General features: G+C 42.8%; 1 protein-coding gene across 7 annotated transcripts in view; it reads right to left on the bottom strand.

Moving 5' to 3' along the window:
• The window catches only part of myo6a (myosin VIa), a 147,433-nt gene that overhangs the window by 100,433 nt on the left and 24,003 nt on the right, over window positions 1–22,997 (bottom strand). For all 7 annotated transcript variants that reach the window (XM_031751531.2, XM_039598786.1, XM_039598788.1 and 4 more), the window contains exons 3-11: window positions 17,633–17,702; window positions 16,378–16,451; window positions 14,294–14,423; window positions 13,411–13,516; window positions 11,961–12,016; window positions 11,786–11,883; window positions 11,130–11,294; window positions 6,414–6,494; window positions 516–696 (exon numbers count right to left, since the gene is read on the bottom strand). In XM_031751531.2, coding sequence (XP_031607391.1) covers window positions 516–696; window positions 6,414–6,494; window positions 11,130–11,294; window positions 11,786–11,883; window positions 11,961–12,016; window positions 13,411–13,516; window positions 14,294–14,423; window positions 16,378–16,451; window positions 17,633–17,702 — 961 coding nt within the window. The remainder of the gene's footprint in view (window positions 1–515; window positions 697–6,413; window positions 6,495–11,129; window positions 11,295–11,785; window positions 11,884–11,960; window positions 12,017–13,410; window positions 13,517–14,293; window positions 14,424–16,377; window positions 16,452–17,632; window positions 17,703–22,997) is intronic.

Here is a 22,997-nt window from a genome sequence, read left to right as displayed (position 1 = left end):
AGATCAACAGCCTTGCTGTCACACCCAGCTCTCTCTTCGTCACAGCATCTGCATTAGTTATCCTCCTGCTCCTTCTTCACTCACTGCTGAGCACGAGTCGTGACACCAAACTCCTCCACTCGGAGCAGCGACTCATTGCCAGCCCAGAATAGGACACAGACTCGAACTTAGAGGTGCCAATTCACAACCCGGTGACTTCGCTCTGGGCACCAAACTGCAGGTTGTCAACAGAATCACATCATCTCCAAGAAGCTTCAGGACCGAGCAGTCATCTACCAATCAGCAGATTCAATCCCTCCTCAGTCTGCAAAATAATGAACCAAGTTTCCCCCAATACAAGTACATGATAGACACACTCTGAGTGAGTCTGACCAAAACTCTGTCTGAGGTTGTAAATGGACCGAACAGCCCGCAACAACAGGTGCGATGCCCCACAAACCCAAAGAACACAAAGGACGTTAAATGTTTTCTCCAAATCCAAAAACAGGTTCACATGTGTGACTTTTTGGGCTCACCTGATGTGCTTCCAGCCTCCTCGAAGTCGATGTTTCCGAGGTGCAGCACGCCGGCCACAACCCTGAACAGATCCAGCTTCTCTGTGTCGTCCAGGCCGATCTTCTTCATGGCTACGCACATCCTGGCGAAGTCGCCGTGGTCGTCCAGCAGCGGGTCCTTCAACGGGCCCGACTTTGTGTGCTGAGGAACCAGGAGAGAAAACGTCAAATCTCTGCTCATCTCCATCTCCTTCATATTTTTATTCTCGTGTCCTTTCTTACACAACTCACTTCTAACTTCATTTCTTTACCGCTTTTCATTTTTACCTTTCTGCCTACCTGCTCGCTTCTCTTCCTTCACTTTGGAGAATCTCCAAATCATTCTAACCTAATTTCGACTTCACTCTGCAGTGTCTCTGCGCAGTGCAGCAATCACCCTGTTTATCACTGATCGTGTTGCACAAAGCAGAGCAGGCAGTGAAAGAAGAAGCACAATCTTCAGCAGAGAGAAGTAGGAAGAAAAACACACAAACACACCTGAAAAACCCACCCAGGAATGCCGCAGTGTGACGATAACCACGGGCTAAACTATAGACACCAGCGCCCGCGTGTCCCTTGTGATAGCGGATTAAGTGGAAAACGAATTCTTTTGCTTAGCCGGTTCTTCCATTTAATCAGGTTCTCTCCGGATTTTTCTCTACCTTTTTCCCCCCACTAAAGCTCAAGCAGTCGAATCAACAGCCAGAAGGGAGCATTTCTGCAAACATCAGTCAGTTTAACCGGTATTTATTTACACATTAGAAGCATTAGGAGCATTAGGAGCACTCACTCCCTCACTGGTTTTGGTTATGAGACAAAAATGTGATTAAATTTCACTCAGACGCCTGAAAATCATCTGAAGAAAAACTTTAGCAACACGGAAGCTGAAACCTGCACGAAGCCACAGCCCAACAGCCTCCCAGCAAACACTAATGGGCTGGGTGCTCACATAGGACAGGTTATGGAAGGTAACTGAGTACTTGCTTCTACTCCACTGCATTTAGGATGAAAACACTACACTCTGTGCTCTATTTAAAATGTGCATTTATGAATATACGGTCCTGTTTTGAAACAGCCTGACTAAAATCATCTGCAGCTACAACAGTATGTGTTATAATGTAAAAAATTATTATTAATAAATTAATGTTCTGGTATTTATTACAGGAGTAATTCACTGCAATGAAGAAAACACGGCACTTATGGTTTGGTGTCAGCCATCATTGCGCTTATTTCAGTGCAGAGTCAGATCCATACTTAACTTTATTTTGATTTAAGTGTTAGTTAATATTGCAGTTTTGGGTGGAAGTGACATAAATATTGTCATATCTAGAATAAACTCCACAATGGAGTCAAATCTAGGCACAGGACAGCTTCAGGCAGCGGTCAAGCTAAGATAAGTGCTTCCTTTAGACGGCCACATATGGATCTTGGATCTTTGATGTGTCCGGACACAGCTGATTTGAATGGATAAATTACCTCTCCATTTCTGAGACAGGCCAGGTACTGAACTAATCATGTGACATTCCCAGATGTACAAAAGCAGACACGGGTTGACTGAAAGGCTTGATTATTTTCTACAAAGCAGGAAGGAGCAGAAAGCACTGCAGAGCTGAAAGCATGCTCGGAAAGTCAGAGAAGCGAGAGGAGAAACAGCCAATCACCTGGTCGTCCTGCGTGACACGAGCCGGAGCAGTGAGGAGACATACAGCACATCATTTATCAGAGATTACTGCAGCTGCACTCGAGCTAATCTGGGACTGATCCCGCTCACCATTTGTTTTCATGAACCCGAAGCACCAGGTGGGAGGAGCGAAGCTCGAGTTTCCCTAACATTTGATCTCCGAGGCCGCCTCAGAGTTAATGCGGGATATTCCTCTGTGATCCGGGATTTTATCAGATATTACCTGAGCTGCCCTGCCGCACGCCCTCCCTCCCAGAGCTCAAGTTAAGGCACAAAAGCTGGAGATTGTCTGCAAATACTTCTTTACTCGGGTCTCTGAGGAAGTCATGAAATAAAGCAAGAGGACACGCAAAAAACAAACTTTTCGAAGATCATTTCCCAGGACAACTTTCTTCCTTTGTGTGCCTCCTTTCTACTAAACAAGCCTCCCACTCCGATGCTGCCAGATAATTGTGTTTCCCGGGCTACAACAAAAGGACCTGAAATAAATATGTCGCTGTTGTCCAACAATCTGTCTTTTTTTATTCTGCCAAAACGTTTTAATTCTGCGATTTTTTTTTAAGGAGTCCACAGTTTGACACCTGATCTATTTCACCCTCGCGCTGAATTAAAGGACGAGGAGAGCAGATCTGTCGAAAAATCTGACAGCTTCTTTCTCCTTCTGCATGTTTTTATTCTGAAGAGAAACCCTGATGTCACTGGAATTTAATATTAGAGTTGTTTTTTGTGTTTATTGTTGTTTTATTGGTTTTACTGGATTGCTGTTTGGGGTTTTGGACACTAAGAACGTGCTGTATGATGACACTGCTTTGGGACTTCCCATGATGCACGGCATCTATAAACTTTCTTTTCTCAGTCACAGATGGCTTCCCGTCCCCGAGTCTGGTTCTGCAGAAGGTTTCTTCCTGTTAAAAGTGAGTTATTCCTCCCCACAGTCGCCAAATGCTGCTCACACAGAATCATCTGATTCTTGGGGTTCTATAAAACATCTACAAAGCATTTTGAGACGACTGTGACTCTGAACTGATGCTACACTGTGCTTTTCCCCCCCATTTTGAGCCAAGTAAAGGTCTGTTATGTGAATAAAACTGAAGGTAGACTGAATGTGCATATAACCAGATTTAAAAGCAGCACCAGGACCTCCAACCCAGTCCACAAAGGATCAAACTCCTACAACGCCACCTCCAGAGCCTCCAGTTGAGGCTTTTCGGGGAAGTCCAGGACTTGCTGGAGAGATTATATTTCTCTGGAACAATAGGGGGGCAAGTTGCTGGAACAGGTGGCCGGGGTGAGGGAGGTCTTAGACTGTTGCATGATGGATGGATGGCTGTGCATATATCATCATAGAGGACAGTGTTGGTAGACTTGTTTTAAAGACTGTACCGGATCCAATTGTAGGAGTACCTCACATAAAGACCTTATATAAACTGTTCTGTAAGACCTTGAACTAATCTTGCTCTTCACCCAGAGACTTCTACAGTTTAAATCTTCAGTAAGATGCAGATGAAAGACTAAAACGACAATGGTCTTAACCACCTGTCATGGATGGATGCGACTGGATTCTTCCTCTTTCCATCCCCCATCTTCAGCAGCGCTCCGATGTACTGTCCGTGCTCCTGTTAATGGCTGCAATAATTAATACCGACGCACTGCAGGGGAAGCCGTGTACAGACGCGTAATAGAGCACTTGTGCATAATTAATCAAAAGCCATAGGCAAAGAAAGGAGCTCATTTCACATGATGAGCTTTTCTTATTAATGCACAGTGTTAAATGTCCCGCGCTGTGCCGAGGCTCTCGGTCTGGCTGCTAATTAAAATGTTTGCTGTTTATATATGAAGCATCTGAAAACGAGGAGATTATATAAGCAGAGCCGGTTTGCAGCGAGCAATTTCAGGCCAGAACATTACACAACAGCACTAATGAATTATCACAGGGTGGCTGCTGTTAGGATTATCTGCTGCCTCGTAACGAAATGCATATAATCAAAGCTGCGTTTCCTGGTTTAATGTCAGTTTATTTCCATCTCTGAGGCTTTAGGTAGCACGAATGGACCAGCATGTTAACGAACGACCTCAGATTCAAACTTTCAATTAGTTCTAAGATTCACAATGTCGTACTTATCGCCTTTATGGGCCTGTTATTTAACCGTATACACTTGCAGGCCAGTTTATTAGACACACCTGCTCATTAAATATACATCTAATAAGTTGATGAGATTGGATTGAGGCTGGTCCGAGTGTTTCAGAAGCTGCTGATCTGCTGGGAGTTTCCCACACAAGGGCTAAAATATTCAGTTACAGGTTAGAGGAGAATGATGGCCAGACTGCTTTGGGCTGACAGGGAGGCCACAGTAGCTCAAATACTCTCTCATTTCAGTGAAGGTATGCAGAAGAGCATCTCTGAATGGGCTACAGCAGCAGAAGACCACACCAGGTGCCAGTCTTGCCAGCCAAAAAGCAGGAAAGTGATACTAAAGTTCACACAGACTCAACAGAATTTGGATCCATGCTGCCTTGTACCATCCGAGCACCATCTAAACCACACAGCCTGCCTGAGTCCACAGTTAAATCTAACAGAGCGCCTCTGATTCTCATCACAGATGTTCTGTGCAGTCTGTGAAGCTGTCTCGTCAGCATGGACCATAATTTCTGAACCAGATAAAGGTCTGAGGAATGCTCCCATCAGCTTACAGAGTCCATTTTTGTGCTGGTTTGATTGTTTGATGTGTGACACGTGATTTTTTTTCTCCTTGTTGATTTAGAAAGGTTTCTAGATTTTTAACACAGATATATGTTTTTGAAGAAAATCTCAGAAGCTGGTCAAATTTCCAAAACCCAGATTTTTGTAAATCTCCTTCTTTTAAAAATTTTTTTTGAACTGCAAGTTTTTTTCCAGCTACAGCTGTTACAGCGATGAAGTGAAACAGCTGCTTCCAGATGTTTGCTGTCATGATGGTGAAGCTGTACTCATGTACTTCATGATTTCTTATTTTTGTGCATATTTGTAACAAAAAAATGTTTCCGATCATCAAAAATGTTTTAGAAAAAGATCATTTAAATGAAATAATTTAACAGATATAAAAACCGAAGCTGGGCATGTAAAAGCATCGTGCAGCAGATCGAGTGGCTGAATCAGAATTTGGATTTTTATTCGTGTGCAGGATAATCTTTTTCATTTTTCAGTCTTTCACATGTTGGTTTTCTGTGCAGATGAAAAACATCACACACGTTTCTCATGAAAAGTCTGTAATTATCAGTGAAGACACGCACGCGCTTCACAGGCAGGTTTCTTCTTCTTCTTTTCCCCCATAAAAAAAACGACTTTTTCCACAAACTGACAAATACGTTAAAGCCAAGTTCTTAGTTCTTTTATTCTTTCTGAAAAGCTCCCACTGGACAAACAGACAGAATGATTGGAGAGATAAGAGAGGCTCACTCACACAACGACTGGAGCTGGAGGGCGTAACGACGTGAACGAACCTGCTGAGTCAGGTTTAACGAGGAGCTAATGGAGTTTGCAAAGCGACCGTTTCCTTTTTTCCAGCCCACGGGGGGATGAGTCGACGTTTTTCTTCTTAGTTTTTAGAGTTTCCTTTCTAAGATTGGGAATCAAACTCGGGGGACACAAATTTACTGCAGCTACAAGAGGACAAAAAGTCCTCTCTGCTGTTTACAGAAAAGAAAAAGGGGGAAATTTGCAGCTCAAAAACTCAATTTAGCAACTAAACTTGTTTGTGGAAACTAAATTACCTCATCAGATCTATATCTGATCTATCTAAACTCTCAGTTTTTTCCTACTCTCTATGACATCACAGAGTGTAGATATCCCAGATATGATCACCTCGGGCAAGAATCCCCACCCACCTGCTTTCCAAACCCCGTGTTTATGAGCGTCTGCCAATCAAAATAAAGTTTACTTAAAAGGGGAGGGGCTAAAACACCTCTTTTCACATACAGGATGATTTGAGAAGCTGCAGAAGTCCCAGGATCATAAATATATAAGGATTATTCTGAACTCTGAATCATGCAAAGCTGCTCTAACAGAGTTCAACAATAAAATATATAGCTGGATTGATCAGTATGTTGCTTTAATGCTGTAATATCAGCCTCACATTTTAGTGAAACTGTGTTTTTCTGCTTATTCTGTGGTCCAGGTTTCGTGAACTGGTTGAACTCAGAGACTTTTCTGCGTACTGTACCTCTGGGCTCTTGCGATTCTGCATGATGTGCTTGTCTGTGTCTTTGGTAGCGAAGAACCGTGTGCATCCTCTGTTCAGGTACTGCAAAGCAACGAGACACAAGAGAGAGGACAGATGAGCAAAACCAAAGTTTCAAAGGCAGATTAAAAAGAAAGAGCACATCAGAAATCACCCGACATCATACGAGCCAGTGCGGTTAACCTCGTGAGCATTACTTGGGCAAGGCTGCCATTTAAAAAAAAAAGAAAAAAAAAAAAAGACTCAAAACATTAAACCACTGTGATTTCGTTCCAGCAGAAATGCCCTGAACTTCTTCCTCAGACCACCATGGGGGAAAGATCTGCTAAATTGGGTCTTTTAGCTTCTTCGACTGTTCGGGTCTCGACTTCATAAATGTAACTGTCACGCAGTTTGTCAGCTTCAAAGAACAAAAAAGGTTTTTGAATCGCACTCGGCAGACAGAGGTGGTCTTTGGAGTCCAGAGTCCTGAAAACTACAAATAAAAGATAAAGATCCAAAACTCTGAGGATCAAAGACCATCAGACATTAAAGGCTGTTTATCCTCAGACTCCCAGACTGACAGCAGCTTTGATTTTTATCTCTGGTTTGCTGTTTTAAAGTTAGTATTTAGTTTGTTGTCTTAGCTTTTATAAATCCTGGTGAAGAAAAACTAACTAATTTTGATTATTTATCCATTTTTTTTTAATGTATGTATTTTTATTGGCACTCCCTGCTCTGGAAAGCACTTTGTGCAACTTGCATGAAAAGTACAACTGAAATAAAATTATCACCACTGTTTTAAAATCAGAGCCATACAAATACATTTTAATAACTGTGATTACATTAAGGGGGACTCCACAAGCCTCTGACTATTATAACTAAGGCAAAAATAATAACATTTTCAATAGAAAATTTTATTTTCTATAGTCTAATATGAGTCACTTACTACTGTCAGCATTTTTCTCAAACAACTTTCGTATATTTATCTTCGAGTGGTGTTTTGGCTCGTCCTGTAAAGTTGTATATCTAAAATACTTCAAGATGCAGTTTCAAAAGGTAAAAAATGAGCAGAAATGAAACAAATCCAACTAAATGTGCTGTTGTCAAAGTTAAAACATAGCAACAATAACTAGAAATGAAGCAAAAAACTTGGTGTTTTTGCACTAATGTCATTTTCAGATTCGAGTCTTTGACAGGCGGCCTCGCGCGCCTCCATGTATGGATGCAGGTCCAGGAAGCGCTTTGTTTTACGGCTTAAATCATCAGTCAAATGGGAACACTGTGCTCTCAGAGTTTGTGTGCAGGAGATGATCTTGAGTAGTTTCCACGCATGGACTCAACAAAGAGCAGGAAACGGTTTGCTTCAGAGACGGTCAGAGTTCACCTGGATAATTGCATTTGCATTAAAAGCAGCTTCACTCTGCTGATATCCTCCTCCTCCTCTCTGCACAGACACGAGATGACAGTGGCTCTGGCGCTCACCTCCCAGGTGTCTCGGGGAGAGGGGGAGGCTTGATTTGAGCAGGGCTTATCTTGTTTGGAGAGGCGAGCCTTTTTCTAGCCGAGAAGATGAACATAAACAAAAACTTTCATTAGAGCCGAAGCCACCGAGAGGACCGAGTGTCCTCCGTCTCCCCGGCAGACTGCCGATGGGAGCGTCTCGTTTTCCTCCTGAACAACCTCAGAGTCACCCCGAGGAGGTGAAACGCACCTCAGCCTGTTTACTGCAGTAAATACTCGAGTACTTTTTCTCAAGATTTCTGGGACTTCATTTAGCCTCCATTGCATTCTTCTGCCCTTCTTTTTTCCCACGTATTCCTTTCTTTCCTGGCTTCTATCCTCCTTCTGACGCTTCCTCAGTTACTTCCACCCTCTCTTCCTCCTGTCCTGTATGTCTTCTTTTCACACATCTTTTCTTCTTTATTCTCTTCCTCATGTCCTTTCATCTATCCTTCTTTACTTCTTCTGTTTCTTTTGTCACCTTCCTTCAGTCCTAACTACTCCTACCTTTTTTTTTTTCCTGTTTCCTTACTTTTTTCCTCCATTTGTCCATTTACTTACTTGACTATTGACTTATTTCCTTTATTACCTCCTCCTTTCTTTTTCTCTTGTATTCATGTGGTTCCTTATGTCCTTTCTTTTCACCTTTCCTTCCCTCCTTCAGCCTTTTGTTGTCTGCTTCCTTAATTTCCCTTTTCTGTCTTTCCCTCTTTCTTCTTCTGACTCCTTATTTCCTTAATCTAGCCTCGTTCGTTACCCATTTCCATTTCCTTCTTTCGACCCTTGCATTTGTTTGCAACTTGCTTCCTTCATCTTCCTTGTTTCCTTCTGTCCTTCCTTATAGCTTTCTTCCCATTTCTTTCCTTCCTTATTATCTTTCCTCAACCTCTATCCCTTCTTCCACCTCTTCTGAAAAAAGGAAATCCTTCAGTGTTTTTAACTTTCCTCCTTAGTATCATAGTTTCCTGTTTCCTTCCCTCCTGAAGCAGCATCTTCCCATATTGCTTCCTTCTTTATTCACCGTTTTTGTTCCTTTACCTTTTTGCTTCATGTTCTCTTCCCTCCTTAGATCAAATGCACTTCATGTTCTCTTCAGTATTTAATGATGAAAACACCTTCTCTTTGCTCTCTTTGGAGTCATCGGCACTTTGACCCTTTAAACAAGCCTTCGTGGACCTGAACACACCTCAGCTCCTCCTGTGATGCACAAAAGCTGAACTTCAGGAGTTTGTCACGGCTCAGACCGTGTGAGCATTTTTCTCCCTCCGCATCATTGGGGGAAAGTGCAGATGCATGAACCATCAGAAGCTGCAGGAGGTGTAATAAGTTGCAGGGGGACAGGGGCGGGCGCCGTAGAGCAAACGTCGGCACTTTGAGGCCCAAGAGTGACGGAGGTGAGAGTAGATGACTGAATTTAGAAGCTGCCAATAAAAGAAATGACCCTGAACAAAGAAAGTGACCTCAGGTTTTCTTCTTCTCCAGAAGACTTGAAGATGAGGATGAGTCAGGTCCTCTCAGGTGAACCAAAAGAAAGCAAAACCATCATCTCTCAGTCTGTTTGCTTTTTAACTTTAGTTTGCTGTCATGATTCTTCTGTATCAGTGATGTTGTTGTTTTCCCTAAAGTCCGGTTGCTAGGCACTCTGAAGTCCCATGTTCCTGTCTGTCACAGATTACATGTTAGAGTGCTGACGGCACAGAAATCAGCACGATTTTTGACACTAGTCGTGTAACAGCCATCACGGCTGCTTTCGCCTCCGTTGCACCTCGGGACTGTGGACGTCTGCGTTTGTTGCTGCAGGTGGCAAACCTGATGGCAAACACGACCACCTACCACCCCCCTCCCCCTCCCCGCCCTCGATCCCCGCTGACAGCTGATAAACAGAGCATGTGCAGCAGGTGGGCTTTACTGAGGATGAGCTGCCCCCTGCTGTTCAAACAGGGGAACAGCAGGCTGAATTTTTCTTGGATTTTGAAACCATTATTTGGATCTTTTGGATTCCTCCTAACAGAGCGTCGACCCAGGAGTCACACCCACACCAGGCTCTGCAGACTTTGAAGCCACAGCTGTGAAATTACGCACAGCCGACGCTTCACATGAGGTCAGTGTATGCACACGTGTGAACCACAAGCGGAGCCTTCAAACTGCTTCAAACACTCAGTTCCACACAGTTTTTCAACCCTTGGATCTGTATGACATCACGAGGGATCATTTTCTCCTTGTGAAGAGCAGCCAGTCAGAAGAGAGCTGGCTTAAAGGGGGAGGAGCTAAATTGGCTTGTTTCAGACAGAGGACAAATACGAAGAGCACAAGAGCACAAACATGGAGTTGGAGGGCTTTTAGGCTTCAGACAGAATTATGTAATAACAAAAAAATTCTACTGTTACCTATTTTTGATTCAAACCTAACAACTGCAGGCAGAGGCACTTCAATCTCAGCTGCAATAACTCTGTCCAGAAATTCTGATCTGGTTCATGAAAAAGAACCATTTTCTTTCAACTGAACTACAAACACGAACCAAATCACCATGCAAGAGCAACACCGAGAGGCTCGAGTGGTCCTGGCAGGACGTAAACAGTAATGGTGTGCGATGCAGGAAGCAGAAAGAAAGTAGTTCTCCTGGAGTTTTTTGTATAACTAAACCCATTTAAATTGCATTTTTAATGCAACTACCTGACCAATAATGGTACTGCATAATAATACTGCTATGCAGTTAACTGTACTGCTGCACCGGCTGAGAGTTCTGAGCTCCAGTTTGACTAAGTAAAAAAACAGAAATAAAGCGTTAAAACAACACAGCAGCATCCAGAAGGTGAACCATTCTGGAAGTCATGCCGGCTTCATCCATCTCTTCTTTATTTTGATTATTTTGGCAGCCAACATGACTTAAAGATGAGTAGACTGTGATGTTTTGAGGACTATTTTCAGTGGCAGATTAAGGTTTTGGGCAGCTCATGGTGATGAAGGACTTTTGTTTGTTTTAGGCTTTGATGAAGAAGAAGACACTCAGTGCTGGTTTGACAGAAACAAGAAAAATACAGAGTCCTTCCATCAAGTCTGCGATCAGCCCCCCACCCATCATCTGCACCTCCTCCATTCATTCATCAGCCCCCACCCATCATCTGCACCTCCTCCATTCATTCATCAGCCATCAGCCCCCACCCATCAGATCGGGTTTATCGAGTGTCAGGATGATAAAAATCTTAATATCCGCACCCGGAACGTGTCCGGAGAGCTGAGGTGAAACTTCTGCCGGATGTCTTCGGGCGCTCCGGCACACAGCCGGTAGAAGATGTGGTAGTTCCTCTCCTCTGGGCTCTGCCGACAGATCCTCGACTTCTCCAGCAGGTAGTGTGACACGAAGCCACCCACGACGGCGTTCTGAGGAGGAAGAGCAGGAAAAAAAAACAAAACAACTCATTTATGACATCTATCAGCGCGTTTCATCTTCATATCCTGCCACTTTGTTATTATAATAAATTACATGGTGAATTAAATGGAAATTAAATATTAAATATGAAGAATTTATCTCATATTAAAGTTTAAAGAAGAAAAATGCAGATAATAAAGCTGGAAATCACAAAAAAGAGTCCGCCTTTGGGAAACGTGGAAATGCGGTGATTTATGGGACACATAAACAAGAGCGAGACGAAAGAGATAAATGATCATAAGTGAGGCCTCATTACTAAGTTTATGCTGCGTAAGCGTCTGAGACGGCGCAGGGCAAATCACGTCTCTTCACAAAAGCAGAAAGATCAACGTAAACAGATCGTGCTGAATAAGTGCCGCCATTAGGCTTCATTTGTAATTTATAACTTTTATCCGCAGACGTTAAAGCTCGTGATCGACTGAGCGAGAACGGCCCTGAGCACCTTCTCGTTGAAGTGGATCTCCACGAACTTCCCGAAGCGACTGCTGTTGTTGTTCCGGACAGTTTTGGCATTCCCGAAGGCCTCGAGCAGAGGGTTCGCTGCAAGGGAGAAAAAAAGTCTAGTTTAAACTCAAACCTCAACAGGAAGTTGATGAGAGAAGCAGACGCGACCTCACCTTCGACTATTCTCTCGTCGATGTCCTGACCCGTTCCGTACGAGGTCGTCAGGTATCTGCAAGCATAGCACATCATCAACACCTGAGAACACGTGATTCGTCTGTCATTTTAAAGCAGAGGTTCTCACAGGTTTACAGCCTTTAAGGTGTTTTAAAGCAAGTAAACATCAAAGTTTGTTCAATAAAAACTGTTTTTGTTGGACCATATTTCATTTTTAATACTGTTGAAAGTGCTGTAAGAAGGAGGAAGAAGTCAGTTTCTGATATTCAACAAAACAAATCCAGTAGGTTTGTTGTAGATCAGAAAGGCAGAAACTCTGGGTTTACCAGAGGGTCACTGCACGGGTTTAAGGCTTTAATGAACCACCCCCTGCTGCTGCAGTGATCCTGGTAAACAACTCTTATATCGAGCTTTTCCACTGGAGCACTAAAAGCACTTTATACATCATGCCTCGCTCCCCCATTCACACGCATTCATGCTCTGATTAACACATTGTTCCCTGCCCGAGGACACTTTTGTCTTCCAATTAGTAGGTGACCTTCTCCACCTCCTAAGCTACAGTACAGTTTCCTGTAACCTTCACAGAAACACTTCCTTTCTGCGAAAAACAAAGCCCAAACCTGCAGTTCCTCAGACGTCCACTAGATGCTGGCTTCATCGTGAGACTGCTGCAGGTGAATATTTTAACACCTCACTGTTTGAACCTCGTGTCTGCTAAGTGAAGTCACCGAACTGGAGCATTTTTATTGCGGTTATCTGAGCGATGACATCACTTCCTGTGCTGTACCAACCATCTAACAAGTCTACGGAGAGGACCTTTAATAGTTTGGTACTCAGAGGATCTCTCTGCTAACCCTTTCATCCAAATAGGCTCATTTCTGGCTTCAATCACCCACCGTGGATAACACCGTGACATCACACTGACACTTACTGAACAGCTGCTTCAGAGGAGAGCATTATTAGAATCACCGTCTCTCACCTTCCTGTAAACATTTGTGTTCGCATCGTCTGAACACTGTAACGTCACAGCTTTTACAACGTGCCTTAAAAGTCCAGATTTTGTGTGACCATTTATCAAATACCACTTTTAATAATCAAATAAGTAATTTCTTAAGAAAAACTGCAAAATATTTTCAACTCCGAGTTATCAGAATAACTTGGGAGTTGAAAATATTTGGGGTCAGTGAGTCGAATGAAACTGGACATTTAAATGAACTAAAACAGGCCTTTTAACCATTTTCCGACCTTTTCTGGACAAAACAATCAATTAATTATGAAAACAAGCTGATAATTAAAATCACAAACGAGGTCAATTGAAAATCGATGATATCAAAACTGATTGTGTATAATAAGCTCCGGTACAGGTCACATTAAAATAATCACACAAACATGAAAACGTGGATGGTATTCGCTGCGTTCACTGAAAGACGAGATCCTCGCCTCCCTCACCTGAGAACAAACTTGGTGTTTTCAGTCTTGCCGGCTCCAGACTCCCCGGAGACGATGATGGACTGGCTCATCTTCAGGACCTTCATGTCCCTGTACGCCTTATCAGCTGCAGACAGAGGCGGCGGTTAGATCAGACGCCACGCTGACCCCAATAATCAAACAGATATTAAACCCCTGCGGTTTCAATAAGTCAGTCTGGAACCATGATGGTCAGGGGACTCTGGGAAATCTGAGTGCTGGCTGCCCCATAGTGGACAAATTGAGAACTACAACAGGAGGTGCATTAACTTTCACCCTAAAACAACTGCTTTTGGTATTAAATTATTAGAGGACGATTAAACTGATAATTTCTTAATGACTTTAATGATCTTGTTCCATTTGTGAAACATTAAAATAAGTCTTATAAAAATGACAGCGATTAGGACATTTTAAATCTCCACACTTATCTGGTCTCCAGCTGCCAGAGTGAATAAAGGCATGCATGTCCAAAAACTGCTTAAAAAGTCTAAAATAAAGATACTGACCTCAAAACCATCTCAGGAGTCTTTAACTTTCTGAATATGTAAACAAACTTTGCTCAGCTCAGCAGGTTAAATGAGCTCTGTAGAGATGACTCATGCCTTGTTCCCTCGACTTAGTAAGTTCCACTAACTAAAAGAATATTTCTTGTCTCTTCTTTAATGTGAGGCTTTCTGGTTACGATTTGTTTGTGTTTTTAAATCACGGCAAACGAAAGGTTTCCCTCTGCACCGTGAAAACTTTCTATAAACACACCAAAAATGATCAAACTGAGCTTTAGTCACGAGCAGAGAACAAAAATGTGTGACAAGTTCCTGGAAATGCTGTCCAGCATGTAAAAGTCGTGATAAACTGAGCTGCTCACCAATGGCGTAAACGTGCGGCGGCAGAGTGCCCAGCGACCGGCCCCGGTACTTCTTGATGGTCTCCTGCGAGTAAAGCTTCGGGATGTCATAGTACGGGTTGACGGCAATCAGGATGTTGGCTACAAATGTCTGAAAGAAGAAGAAGAAAAAAAATCACTTATAAAAATCACTTATTTGGCTCATAAAACCAACAAAGTCTCTCATTTCTTTGCCTCCTCCTAAAGGAGCAGCAAACTTTTTCTTTCAGCACTTTTAAAAAGTGAGAGACCCCAAAATCTGTCAGAGTTTAACAGAATCAGGATAAAAAAACTCTGCATTTCTGTACTGATCCAAACTCCATATCAGCCAGTAATACGAGCATTCAGCCACATCTCAAGAATTTAAAGAATTCATAAAACTCCTGAGCATCACATTGTGATCGAGGATTGGGTTTCCAGTCTTCATGGAGGTTACGATGATTACATTCAGTTTGGGAGAGGTTTAGATTTACATTTATAATCGCTGCAGAGATTTCTAAAGCTTTACAATATCCTCATTTATCAATAAAACCTGATTTATATTAGAAATGCCCTCTGTGAGCTTCACAATGCAGTTCCCTCCTCAGTCACTAGATGTCAGTGTGCACCAAGTCTGACTCCAGCTGACATCAGCTGGAAGGCTTCACAGGAAAATGGAGCTAAATAGCAAAGGCAGCAGAGGCCACACGAGCCCCTGCTGGCTGTTCAAGGTGTGAGGCCGGCCCGAAAAGCCCCCCGCGGTGAAGAGACACCCAGTGTACTCCCGCTGCTCCTATCAGAGCAGGAGGAATAATCATCAGCTGAGGGTTTGCTAGTAAGCTGAAGACTCTGTTTAGCCCATATCTGTTTCATCTTAAAGAACTTCAGCAAAATTATAATTATTTAAATAATAGCAAACACAGGACAGCTGTCCTCTTCATCTGGATGGACATGAATAATTACTGAAGGCATTTTGAAGTGACAAGAGCCGATATCATTCATGAACCCAGTGAAGTAAAGACATCCATATAAAATAAATAAAAAATTATTCAATCAGTGCAAAAGTGAATTAACAAGAGCAACACAGAATGCAATGCAATGAAAAATAACTAACAAAAATTGATTTTTAGTTTGTAAATCTGACTTAGAATGAAAGAATAAAGAACACAGAAAAAGGAAAATGTAGAAATAACTGCAACAATTAAAATAAAGCAAATAAAAAACCTTTAAACTGATTAAATAAATAAATACATATATAAATAAAGTTATTTAAAAATAAATTTAGTAAGGAAATCAACAGGAACTAGAAAAAATATCAGAAATAAAAAATGTTAAAAAACGTTCAGTTAAAAACAAAAATAAAATGTAAAATCAAAAAAGTAAAATTAAGGGGAAATAGGTGAAAAAATAGAAGCGCAACAAGAAAAAATAAATACTACAAATTAATCAGAAATATTAATTTATGTCACATGTAGATGTAAAAAAAAAAAAAAATGCATCTAATAAAGTTTTGATCTGATTTATTTAATGTTTAATTTTGGCAGCTTCAGTCCTCCGTACATTACATGTATATTTACACAGTAACCTGCACACATGTTATTTTTTATGAACTGGGAGTACACTCGTTTGTCCAGTAAGAAAATGTGATGCTTTTGTTTCAGGCGAGGGTGGAGTAGATCTCCGCTTCAGTGAAGTGTGGAAACATGACTGAGCGTGCGCTCCGCCCACAGGTAGTGCGGGCAGGTCACGACACACGGCAGCTGATTTTCTTCATCGGGTGATGATAACGTGTGACGTCATGTGACGTCCGAGCTCTGAATAATTTGGGTTCTGTTTAAAATTTTGACTTTTTATGATCAGAGGAATCGAACCTTTATGAGTTTTTCTTTTTGATTTTGTGACCTTTTGGTGTTTATGCTTTCATTTTCAGCGCCAGAAGTTCACCTGAAGGCTGAACTTCAGGTGTGTTTAACACACCATTGAGTCCAGGAGTAATAAAAGCATGGTGAGGGTGAGGACGACCTCACAAAGGTTTCTATTTCACAGTATTTCACCGACCGGCCGCTCCTCCTCATGTCTGTACTTACATAAATTTTGTCTTTGCTGTATCTCACTCGGATGTTGTTGAGCAGCGTGGCTTCATTCAGGTACATCAAAGAGCCTGAGAGACACAAGCAGGACAAAATGTTACTAAACTCAGCAGAGCAGCGGATCCACGCTTCACATCGCATCATCCATCGGGCATGTTCACATGTAAGGTGATGGAGTCAGCAGCATGTGACCAATCAGAAACAAGGATAGGTTTACTCAAAGCAGCTGAATTTACAGAAAGGAAAAAAAACAAAAAACAGTTACACTCAAGAAAAGTGAGGATGCTATAGAACCAACAACAACAACAACAACACAGCTGTCGGCAAACCAGAGAAGAAAAGAGCAGTGTGCACGGCAGTGTGCAGGGTTTTATCAGTCAGGGGCACATAGGGAACCCAGACAGCACAACATGAAAATAATGCAAGAAAGTGATTAAAACTGCACTTCAGCAAAGTAATTAAATGAGTGTAGATATTAATAAACAGCAGGGTCTTCAGGGAGGGCCAATGCCACCCCATCCCCTCCCTGTAGATGCACACCTGGCTGCATAAAAAAAAAAAGCTGCATTTTAATGTACGAATAGCTTTCAATACCGAGTACTCACACCTAACCTTCTGCAACACCAGGAGAAAAGTGTTTAGCCCACAAGAGGTTCTTTTGTTTTAAAAATCAACCTGATTTGCTGCCCTCTGCAGCTCTTTAAAACAAGCAAAAAAGCTCATTATTTAAGCGAGGAGAAGCATAGTGACACAGTAGGAGGCTGTTCTGAGTGGGCATCATCATGATGGCACCATGCCCGGTGCATTCCCGGGAAAAGACTGGAAGAACGCCTCATAAATAAAATCTATTTAAAGCCACGATGGAAAATCTGAAGGAAAAAAGAGACGACTTGGTCCGTTAATAAATTTATGAACATCACTGCTGCTTTGTTTAGACTCAGAAATATCAGACCAACATTTGCTGACGTGCATCCTGTTATAACTCCGTGTTAAAGCTGAATTTAACTCAAATTACAGATCAGCAAGTAAAATTCCTGCAATAAAAATACTCCTATAAGGAACTTTATTTCCTTTTTGATGTGCATCAAGAAAAGACTTTAGACCAGGGGTGTCAAACATAAGGCCCGGGGACCAGAAACAGCTGATCCCAGACTTACAGAGTAACAGCAGCTTAACAAGGACGACAAACGCATGTCTAAAAAAAGAGGAGGAGCAAGATCTGTAGGTGGAGCGATGAAGCACAAGTACTCACAATTATCCTCCACATGTTTGTTGACGTCATCCTCTGCAGGGAAGACTTGGTTCACCGGAGCCAAAAACGTCTGAGAGAAAAGAAAAGAAAAGAAAAGAGAGATTTGTTAATTTGACTTTAAAGTAAAATCAGTTCACTCGTCACAGACCTGTTTATGATGAAATAAACTGTCAGCTTAATGTATTTAAACTGAGTTAATTTACACAGAGATGCCTTAAAAACTCAGTGCATGATGCTGTTGATGCATGATGCAGCTTCGACAGAGTTCATGGGTTTCCTTCATGTTCATGTTTTTGAATGATGTCTCCAGCACGGTGAGCGTCATCTACCAGCTGCTGCAGACCTGATGAATTATTTGGAGGCAGGAGGCAACGGGATCAAGGTGACAGTCCGATGACTGAGAAGCAGAGAAATGCCGCTCTGCATTATTAACATCCAACTACTGACCTTCGATCCGGTCGGCAACAATCCGCCGACTCATTCAACGGTTTCATTCTGTAGAAGAAAACCGAGGACAAAACCCAGACACGTGGTCTCGAGGTCAGCACAACCAGCTCAGACCTGGCGCCAAACTTAGCGCTCAGTTTTGAATTTTGAAAGTGTAAAGGTAAAAGAAACAAATTTAATTTCTTAAAAAGAAAAAAAAAATTTGATGGTTTTTATGCGAGACTTTCTTTGGTTACGTATTCTTTAGAAAGTTAAAAACTTTCGATTAGAAGCTAGATATTGTTGATATCTTTGCATTTCTGATGTTCTTTAATGCGTCGTATAATTATCATTTACCCGAGCGATCAAACTAAAATTAAAGTGCTCTCTGTTTCACTGTTCCACCTTCGGCTTTCTTTTACTCTAAAAGCTTTGAAGCATTAGCTCTGCACACATGACTTCGAGCTGAAGCCGGCCATGCTGAACCAATACAGGAGGCTTTACGAGGACATGTGACCTCAGTGTTTTGGAGTGTGGGGGCGTGTGCGTCGTATTCGTGTGATTTTAAAGCCGATCGCTGCCAGCTCCTGAAGGCCCCGGCAGACTCTCACTCCTTTTAATCAGGCTCTTTAAAGAGGCGCTGCAGGCCTCGGCTCGAGCCAGAGACTGACGTACAGCCGATTCATTCTTTCCAGTGGTGGCATGTTCCACATTCTCAGCCCAAGCTGGACAGATTCCACAACACTGCGCCGCGTGAGGAGAAGGGGGGGAAATAATGTGTTATAGCACAGCCAGCTATTACTTCAGTGTTACTACTGAACCTTCCTGGAATGTGCAGACCCCTACAGAGCTGCTTCTGAGCAGGGATCAGTGGACACTTCAAGGCATTTTAACACGAAGACCTGTGAAATGGCCAGAACCTGACACTGAACCCTAAACTTCACGGGGAGGCAGTGTAAAGAGGACTCGTCTGCCAACAGTGTGGGATGAGGTATGAGGTACATGTTAGAAGAAAAGCTGAATTGGGCCCAGTGAATATCAATGCTCATAGCACACCATCAGATTCCACCCTTTTCTCCAGTTTTCCAAACCCAACAGTCCAGAATATGTCTGTGAAGGTTCTCAGTCATCCAGGTCATCGTAGTCAAAGGAGTTTGCAAAGAAAAAGCGTCTGGACTTCTTTAAGTTGCTTGAAGACGTTTCACCTCTCATCCGAGAAGCTTCTTCAGTTCTAAGGTCAAATGGCCGAGAGTCCCAGATTTAAACCCAGTGGGAGTATCCCCCCAAGGAGGGACAAAGGACCCCCTGGTGATCCTCTAATCACATGCGCCCAGGTGTGAAAGCGGGTGTGGGACCTAATCAGCCAGGGTTTCGGGTGAGCCCATTGTGAAACCTGGCCCCACCTTGTCATGTGAATTCCTGAGGTCAGATGGCCCAGGATGTGAGTGGGCGTTTAAGGCGTCTGGGAGGGAACTCAAAACTGGATTATAGATGGCAGACAGATGGTGTCGTAAACCACCGCCTCTGTTCAAAGATGGTCGCTCACAGTGGACATAGATGGCCTCTTTCACTCCTCTTTCAAACCATCTGTCCTCTCTGTCCAAAATGTGAACATTGGCATCCTCGAAAGAGTGTCCTTTATCCTTAAGATGCAGATGGACTGCTGAGTCTTGTCCTGTGGAGGTGGAGGTGGCTCCAGAACTCACACACACGGCGTTCCCACAGCACCACGCTAACTGCTCAGAGAGGCCTCAGTGAACACAACAAAGAGCCTGAAGCGTTTCAAACTCCCCGCGGTCCCAGTTTGATCAAGCATCTGCTGCATGCTCGGGAGCGAGCCCGATCCACGGAGGCCCTACCCCCAAACATCCAATTCCGCAACACCACAGGACACTCCCAGAGGTCCCGTGACCCCACCCCCACCCCGATGCTTCAGAGCTGTTTAAGAGGCCTGAAGTGGACCCACTATATCAGTGAGACAACACCATTACCAAGCACCTTCTCAGACTGGAGGGCTGGGGATTCAGTCACTAGTACTGTAGTATTTACCAAACAACATGAAGTAGATTCAGATAAGTACTGCTGTGATTTGGTGGCATATAAATGCAATTAAATGAAATTAAGTTGCTTTTAATGTTGTGGCTGACAAGTGATTTGGATATTAAGCTACGGCTGGACAGGATTGGCTATAAACTGGTGCAACAAACTGGCCAAGTGGATAAATAGTTGGTGCAAGTGATTCATGGTTTATGGTACAAACAAAGCTAGTCCTCTTCCTGTTTCCAGTCTAATCAAAGCTAATAACTTCCTGGCACTAGAGCCACATGTACTATCCTAACTTCATCATCTTATTTCATTCTTTGCGAGGAAGTTTTTTTAGCCCGTTTCCAACGTCCTTAAACTGAAGCACCTAGCTTAATATCCAGCAGAGCATGGGAAAGCGCTTAGTGTCTCAGAGAACTGAGGTTACAAAATAAGTAACTCCAAAATTGCCTCTTTAAGTATCTACTGCAAAAATAACTTCATCTCCTTCAGTAATGCCCTTCAAACAGTTTTGTCCATCGGCAGCTCCGAGGCAGATCAGACACTCTCTGGGAAACAGAAACACAGACAAGGCCGGCTCTTTGTGAGCGATAGTATGACAGGGTCTCATGCTCTCCGTCTTTCCCCTGACGTCCATCCCGGGAGGTCGGCCAGCGAGTGAGCACATCGTCAGACACTGGCACAAACTGGCTGCAGCGGGACAGACGGGACATTGTTCAGATTCAGAGTTTCAGACCCGGAAACTCGCTCTGACAGCAGATCTGAGGAGCAAAAGCCTGTGTGCTTGTATTGTTGGAGCATTACTGTAAAAATACTGTTTTCTGTGGCAAACCCAGAGAGGGCAATTTTACTCTACCCTTCCTACCAGGAAACCCTTTGAAGCAGGCTTTGTACTGCCTCGACTGATAAAACTGATTTATGGTGTTTAAGTTGGGGTCAGAACTGGTTTATCAGCTCCTTTGAGGCAAAACTCAGGGACTCCAAGGTGGATGGATCCAAGGATCCAAGGTGCAAAATCCTCAGGTTTTTAACAAATCCACCTGAGATGGCAGACACTCTTATACTGATCGACGCCATCAAAGTTTGCACTGCGAGTTCATTTTAGCCGATTTATTCGACAGGCTTGCGGTGCATGCCCACACGCTGTTTTGAAGAAAAGCAAAAAGGACTTTTCTGATGAGCAGCAGTCAGTATAATTACTGATGTTGTCCAGAACTGCAAAGACTCGGGAAAACTATTTTTAAAAACAGAAACAACACAGTCTAATAGCAGAGGGCCGGGGTAAGCATCATCAGTCACAGGGTTGTCGCAGCTGATGATTTAAGGGTCGTCCACATAGGAAGCAACTAGTAGCACTGTGCTGACCACAGGAAGCCGATGACATTCAGTTACTTTAAGCAACAATGACTGACATAACTGCTGGACACTCAAAGTGGGCGGATCCTGAGTTAAAGTTTTCTCAGATTACAGACAGAAGACTGAAACAGCTTCCATTAGCGGTCCAATGCACCAAATACATTACAAGTCAGCTACAAAGAGACAAGCATCATTTCCTTATGATGATGCTCTCATCTTTCACTTACACAGTAAGGTGACTTATCTGACGCCATCGTCACGAAACATATTTTCGTCACGATGAATATCATGAAGATATTTTGTTAAAGAGGATGTGTGACCTGAAAACCAGAAGCTAGCAGCTCAAAAGGGGCGACATCACTGATGACATTCAATATAAACTCAGCCGCTAACATATCAGTGACACATCATGATATTCACACCCTGAAATGAGGGCACAGCGAGCAACAGCAACACCACAAAGCCTGGTTCTGCTGGTAATGTGAGGTCTCATATTACATCGTATTTCTTTGACTTCAGTACACGAGTGAGAGACTGATACATGTGGGAAAAACTTAATTAATGCAAACGAACACACTGTGTTTGCAGAGGTGTAACGCTCCGTGCACACAAATACATAATAAAGCCATCTGTCTATGAGCATCTTCATCAGCCTTTACTTGTTCCTCACATCTCACTTCTCTACCTGCATCTCTGTCAGTTGCTCCTTTGATAATAATAAGACGCGTATTAACAGTCATCTGCACAATGGCTAATGTCAGACTCATAGAGCTTATGGATCTTTTTGGTTCTTCAAATGAAAAACATCTATTTTTACACTCAAGTTTGTGCAAATGATTAAAAATAAAAGCCTTGAAAAGGAGTGAAGGGGTTCTGTGCACTGTGAAACAGTCAAATGCAGCGACTTTAACAGAGCAAGAAGGATACAAATGCAAATGAAAGGCCAGGTATGGCCAGAGGTGAGGTAAATAAAGGTCGGTACAAAATAAAACGTTTATGTTAGCTGTCATTGTTAGCTTACTTTTACTGTTCCACTAAAGATGGAAAGAATGTGTGCAGTAAAAAATACTACTGAAGCAGGTACTGGGAACTTTTAAGGTGGAGTGTCTCCTCGTGTGTTTTATTGAATCCCTGAGTTGTTGTGAACCACTGATCACTTGAAATTCCCCAGTTGTAATTTTCCATCCATAATGGAGATCATTTTAAATTGGTGTGACATTTAAAATACATTTACATGGAATCTCTGTAAATGCAGAGAGGACCCGTTAAGCCTTAATGCAGTCATTTGCAGAGCAAATGTGCAAAGATCAGGGGCACAGTAAAAGATGGAGTAAATATTTCAGGATAGAAATGGTGAGGAGGGCGATAAAAACCATAAAACTGGCTGTGTGAGCGCCGAATGACTGCTGTAAAAACTGCTGCAACTCATTCCAGTAAACGGCCAGAAATCCAGCGAGGCCAACCTTTTATAATGTGCAGCTTCTTTTATTCAGAGAAAACATCCAGGAACGAGAGCCACTCTTAAAAGAACGCAGGATTA

The sequence above is a fragment of the Oreochromis aureus genome, linkage group 15, assembly GCF_013358895.1.
Source record: "Oreochromis aureus strain Israel breed Guangdong linkage group 15, ZZ_aureus, whole genome shotgun sequence".
Classification (NCBI taxonomy): Eukaryota; Metazoa; Chordata; class Actinopteri; order Cichliformes; family Cichlidae; genus Oreochromis; species Oreochromis aureus.
Note: the sequence above shows the minus strand (reverse complement) of the source record. Positions and strands in the feature narration are given on the sequence as shown.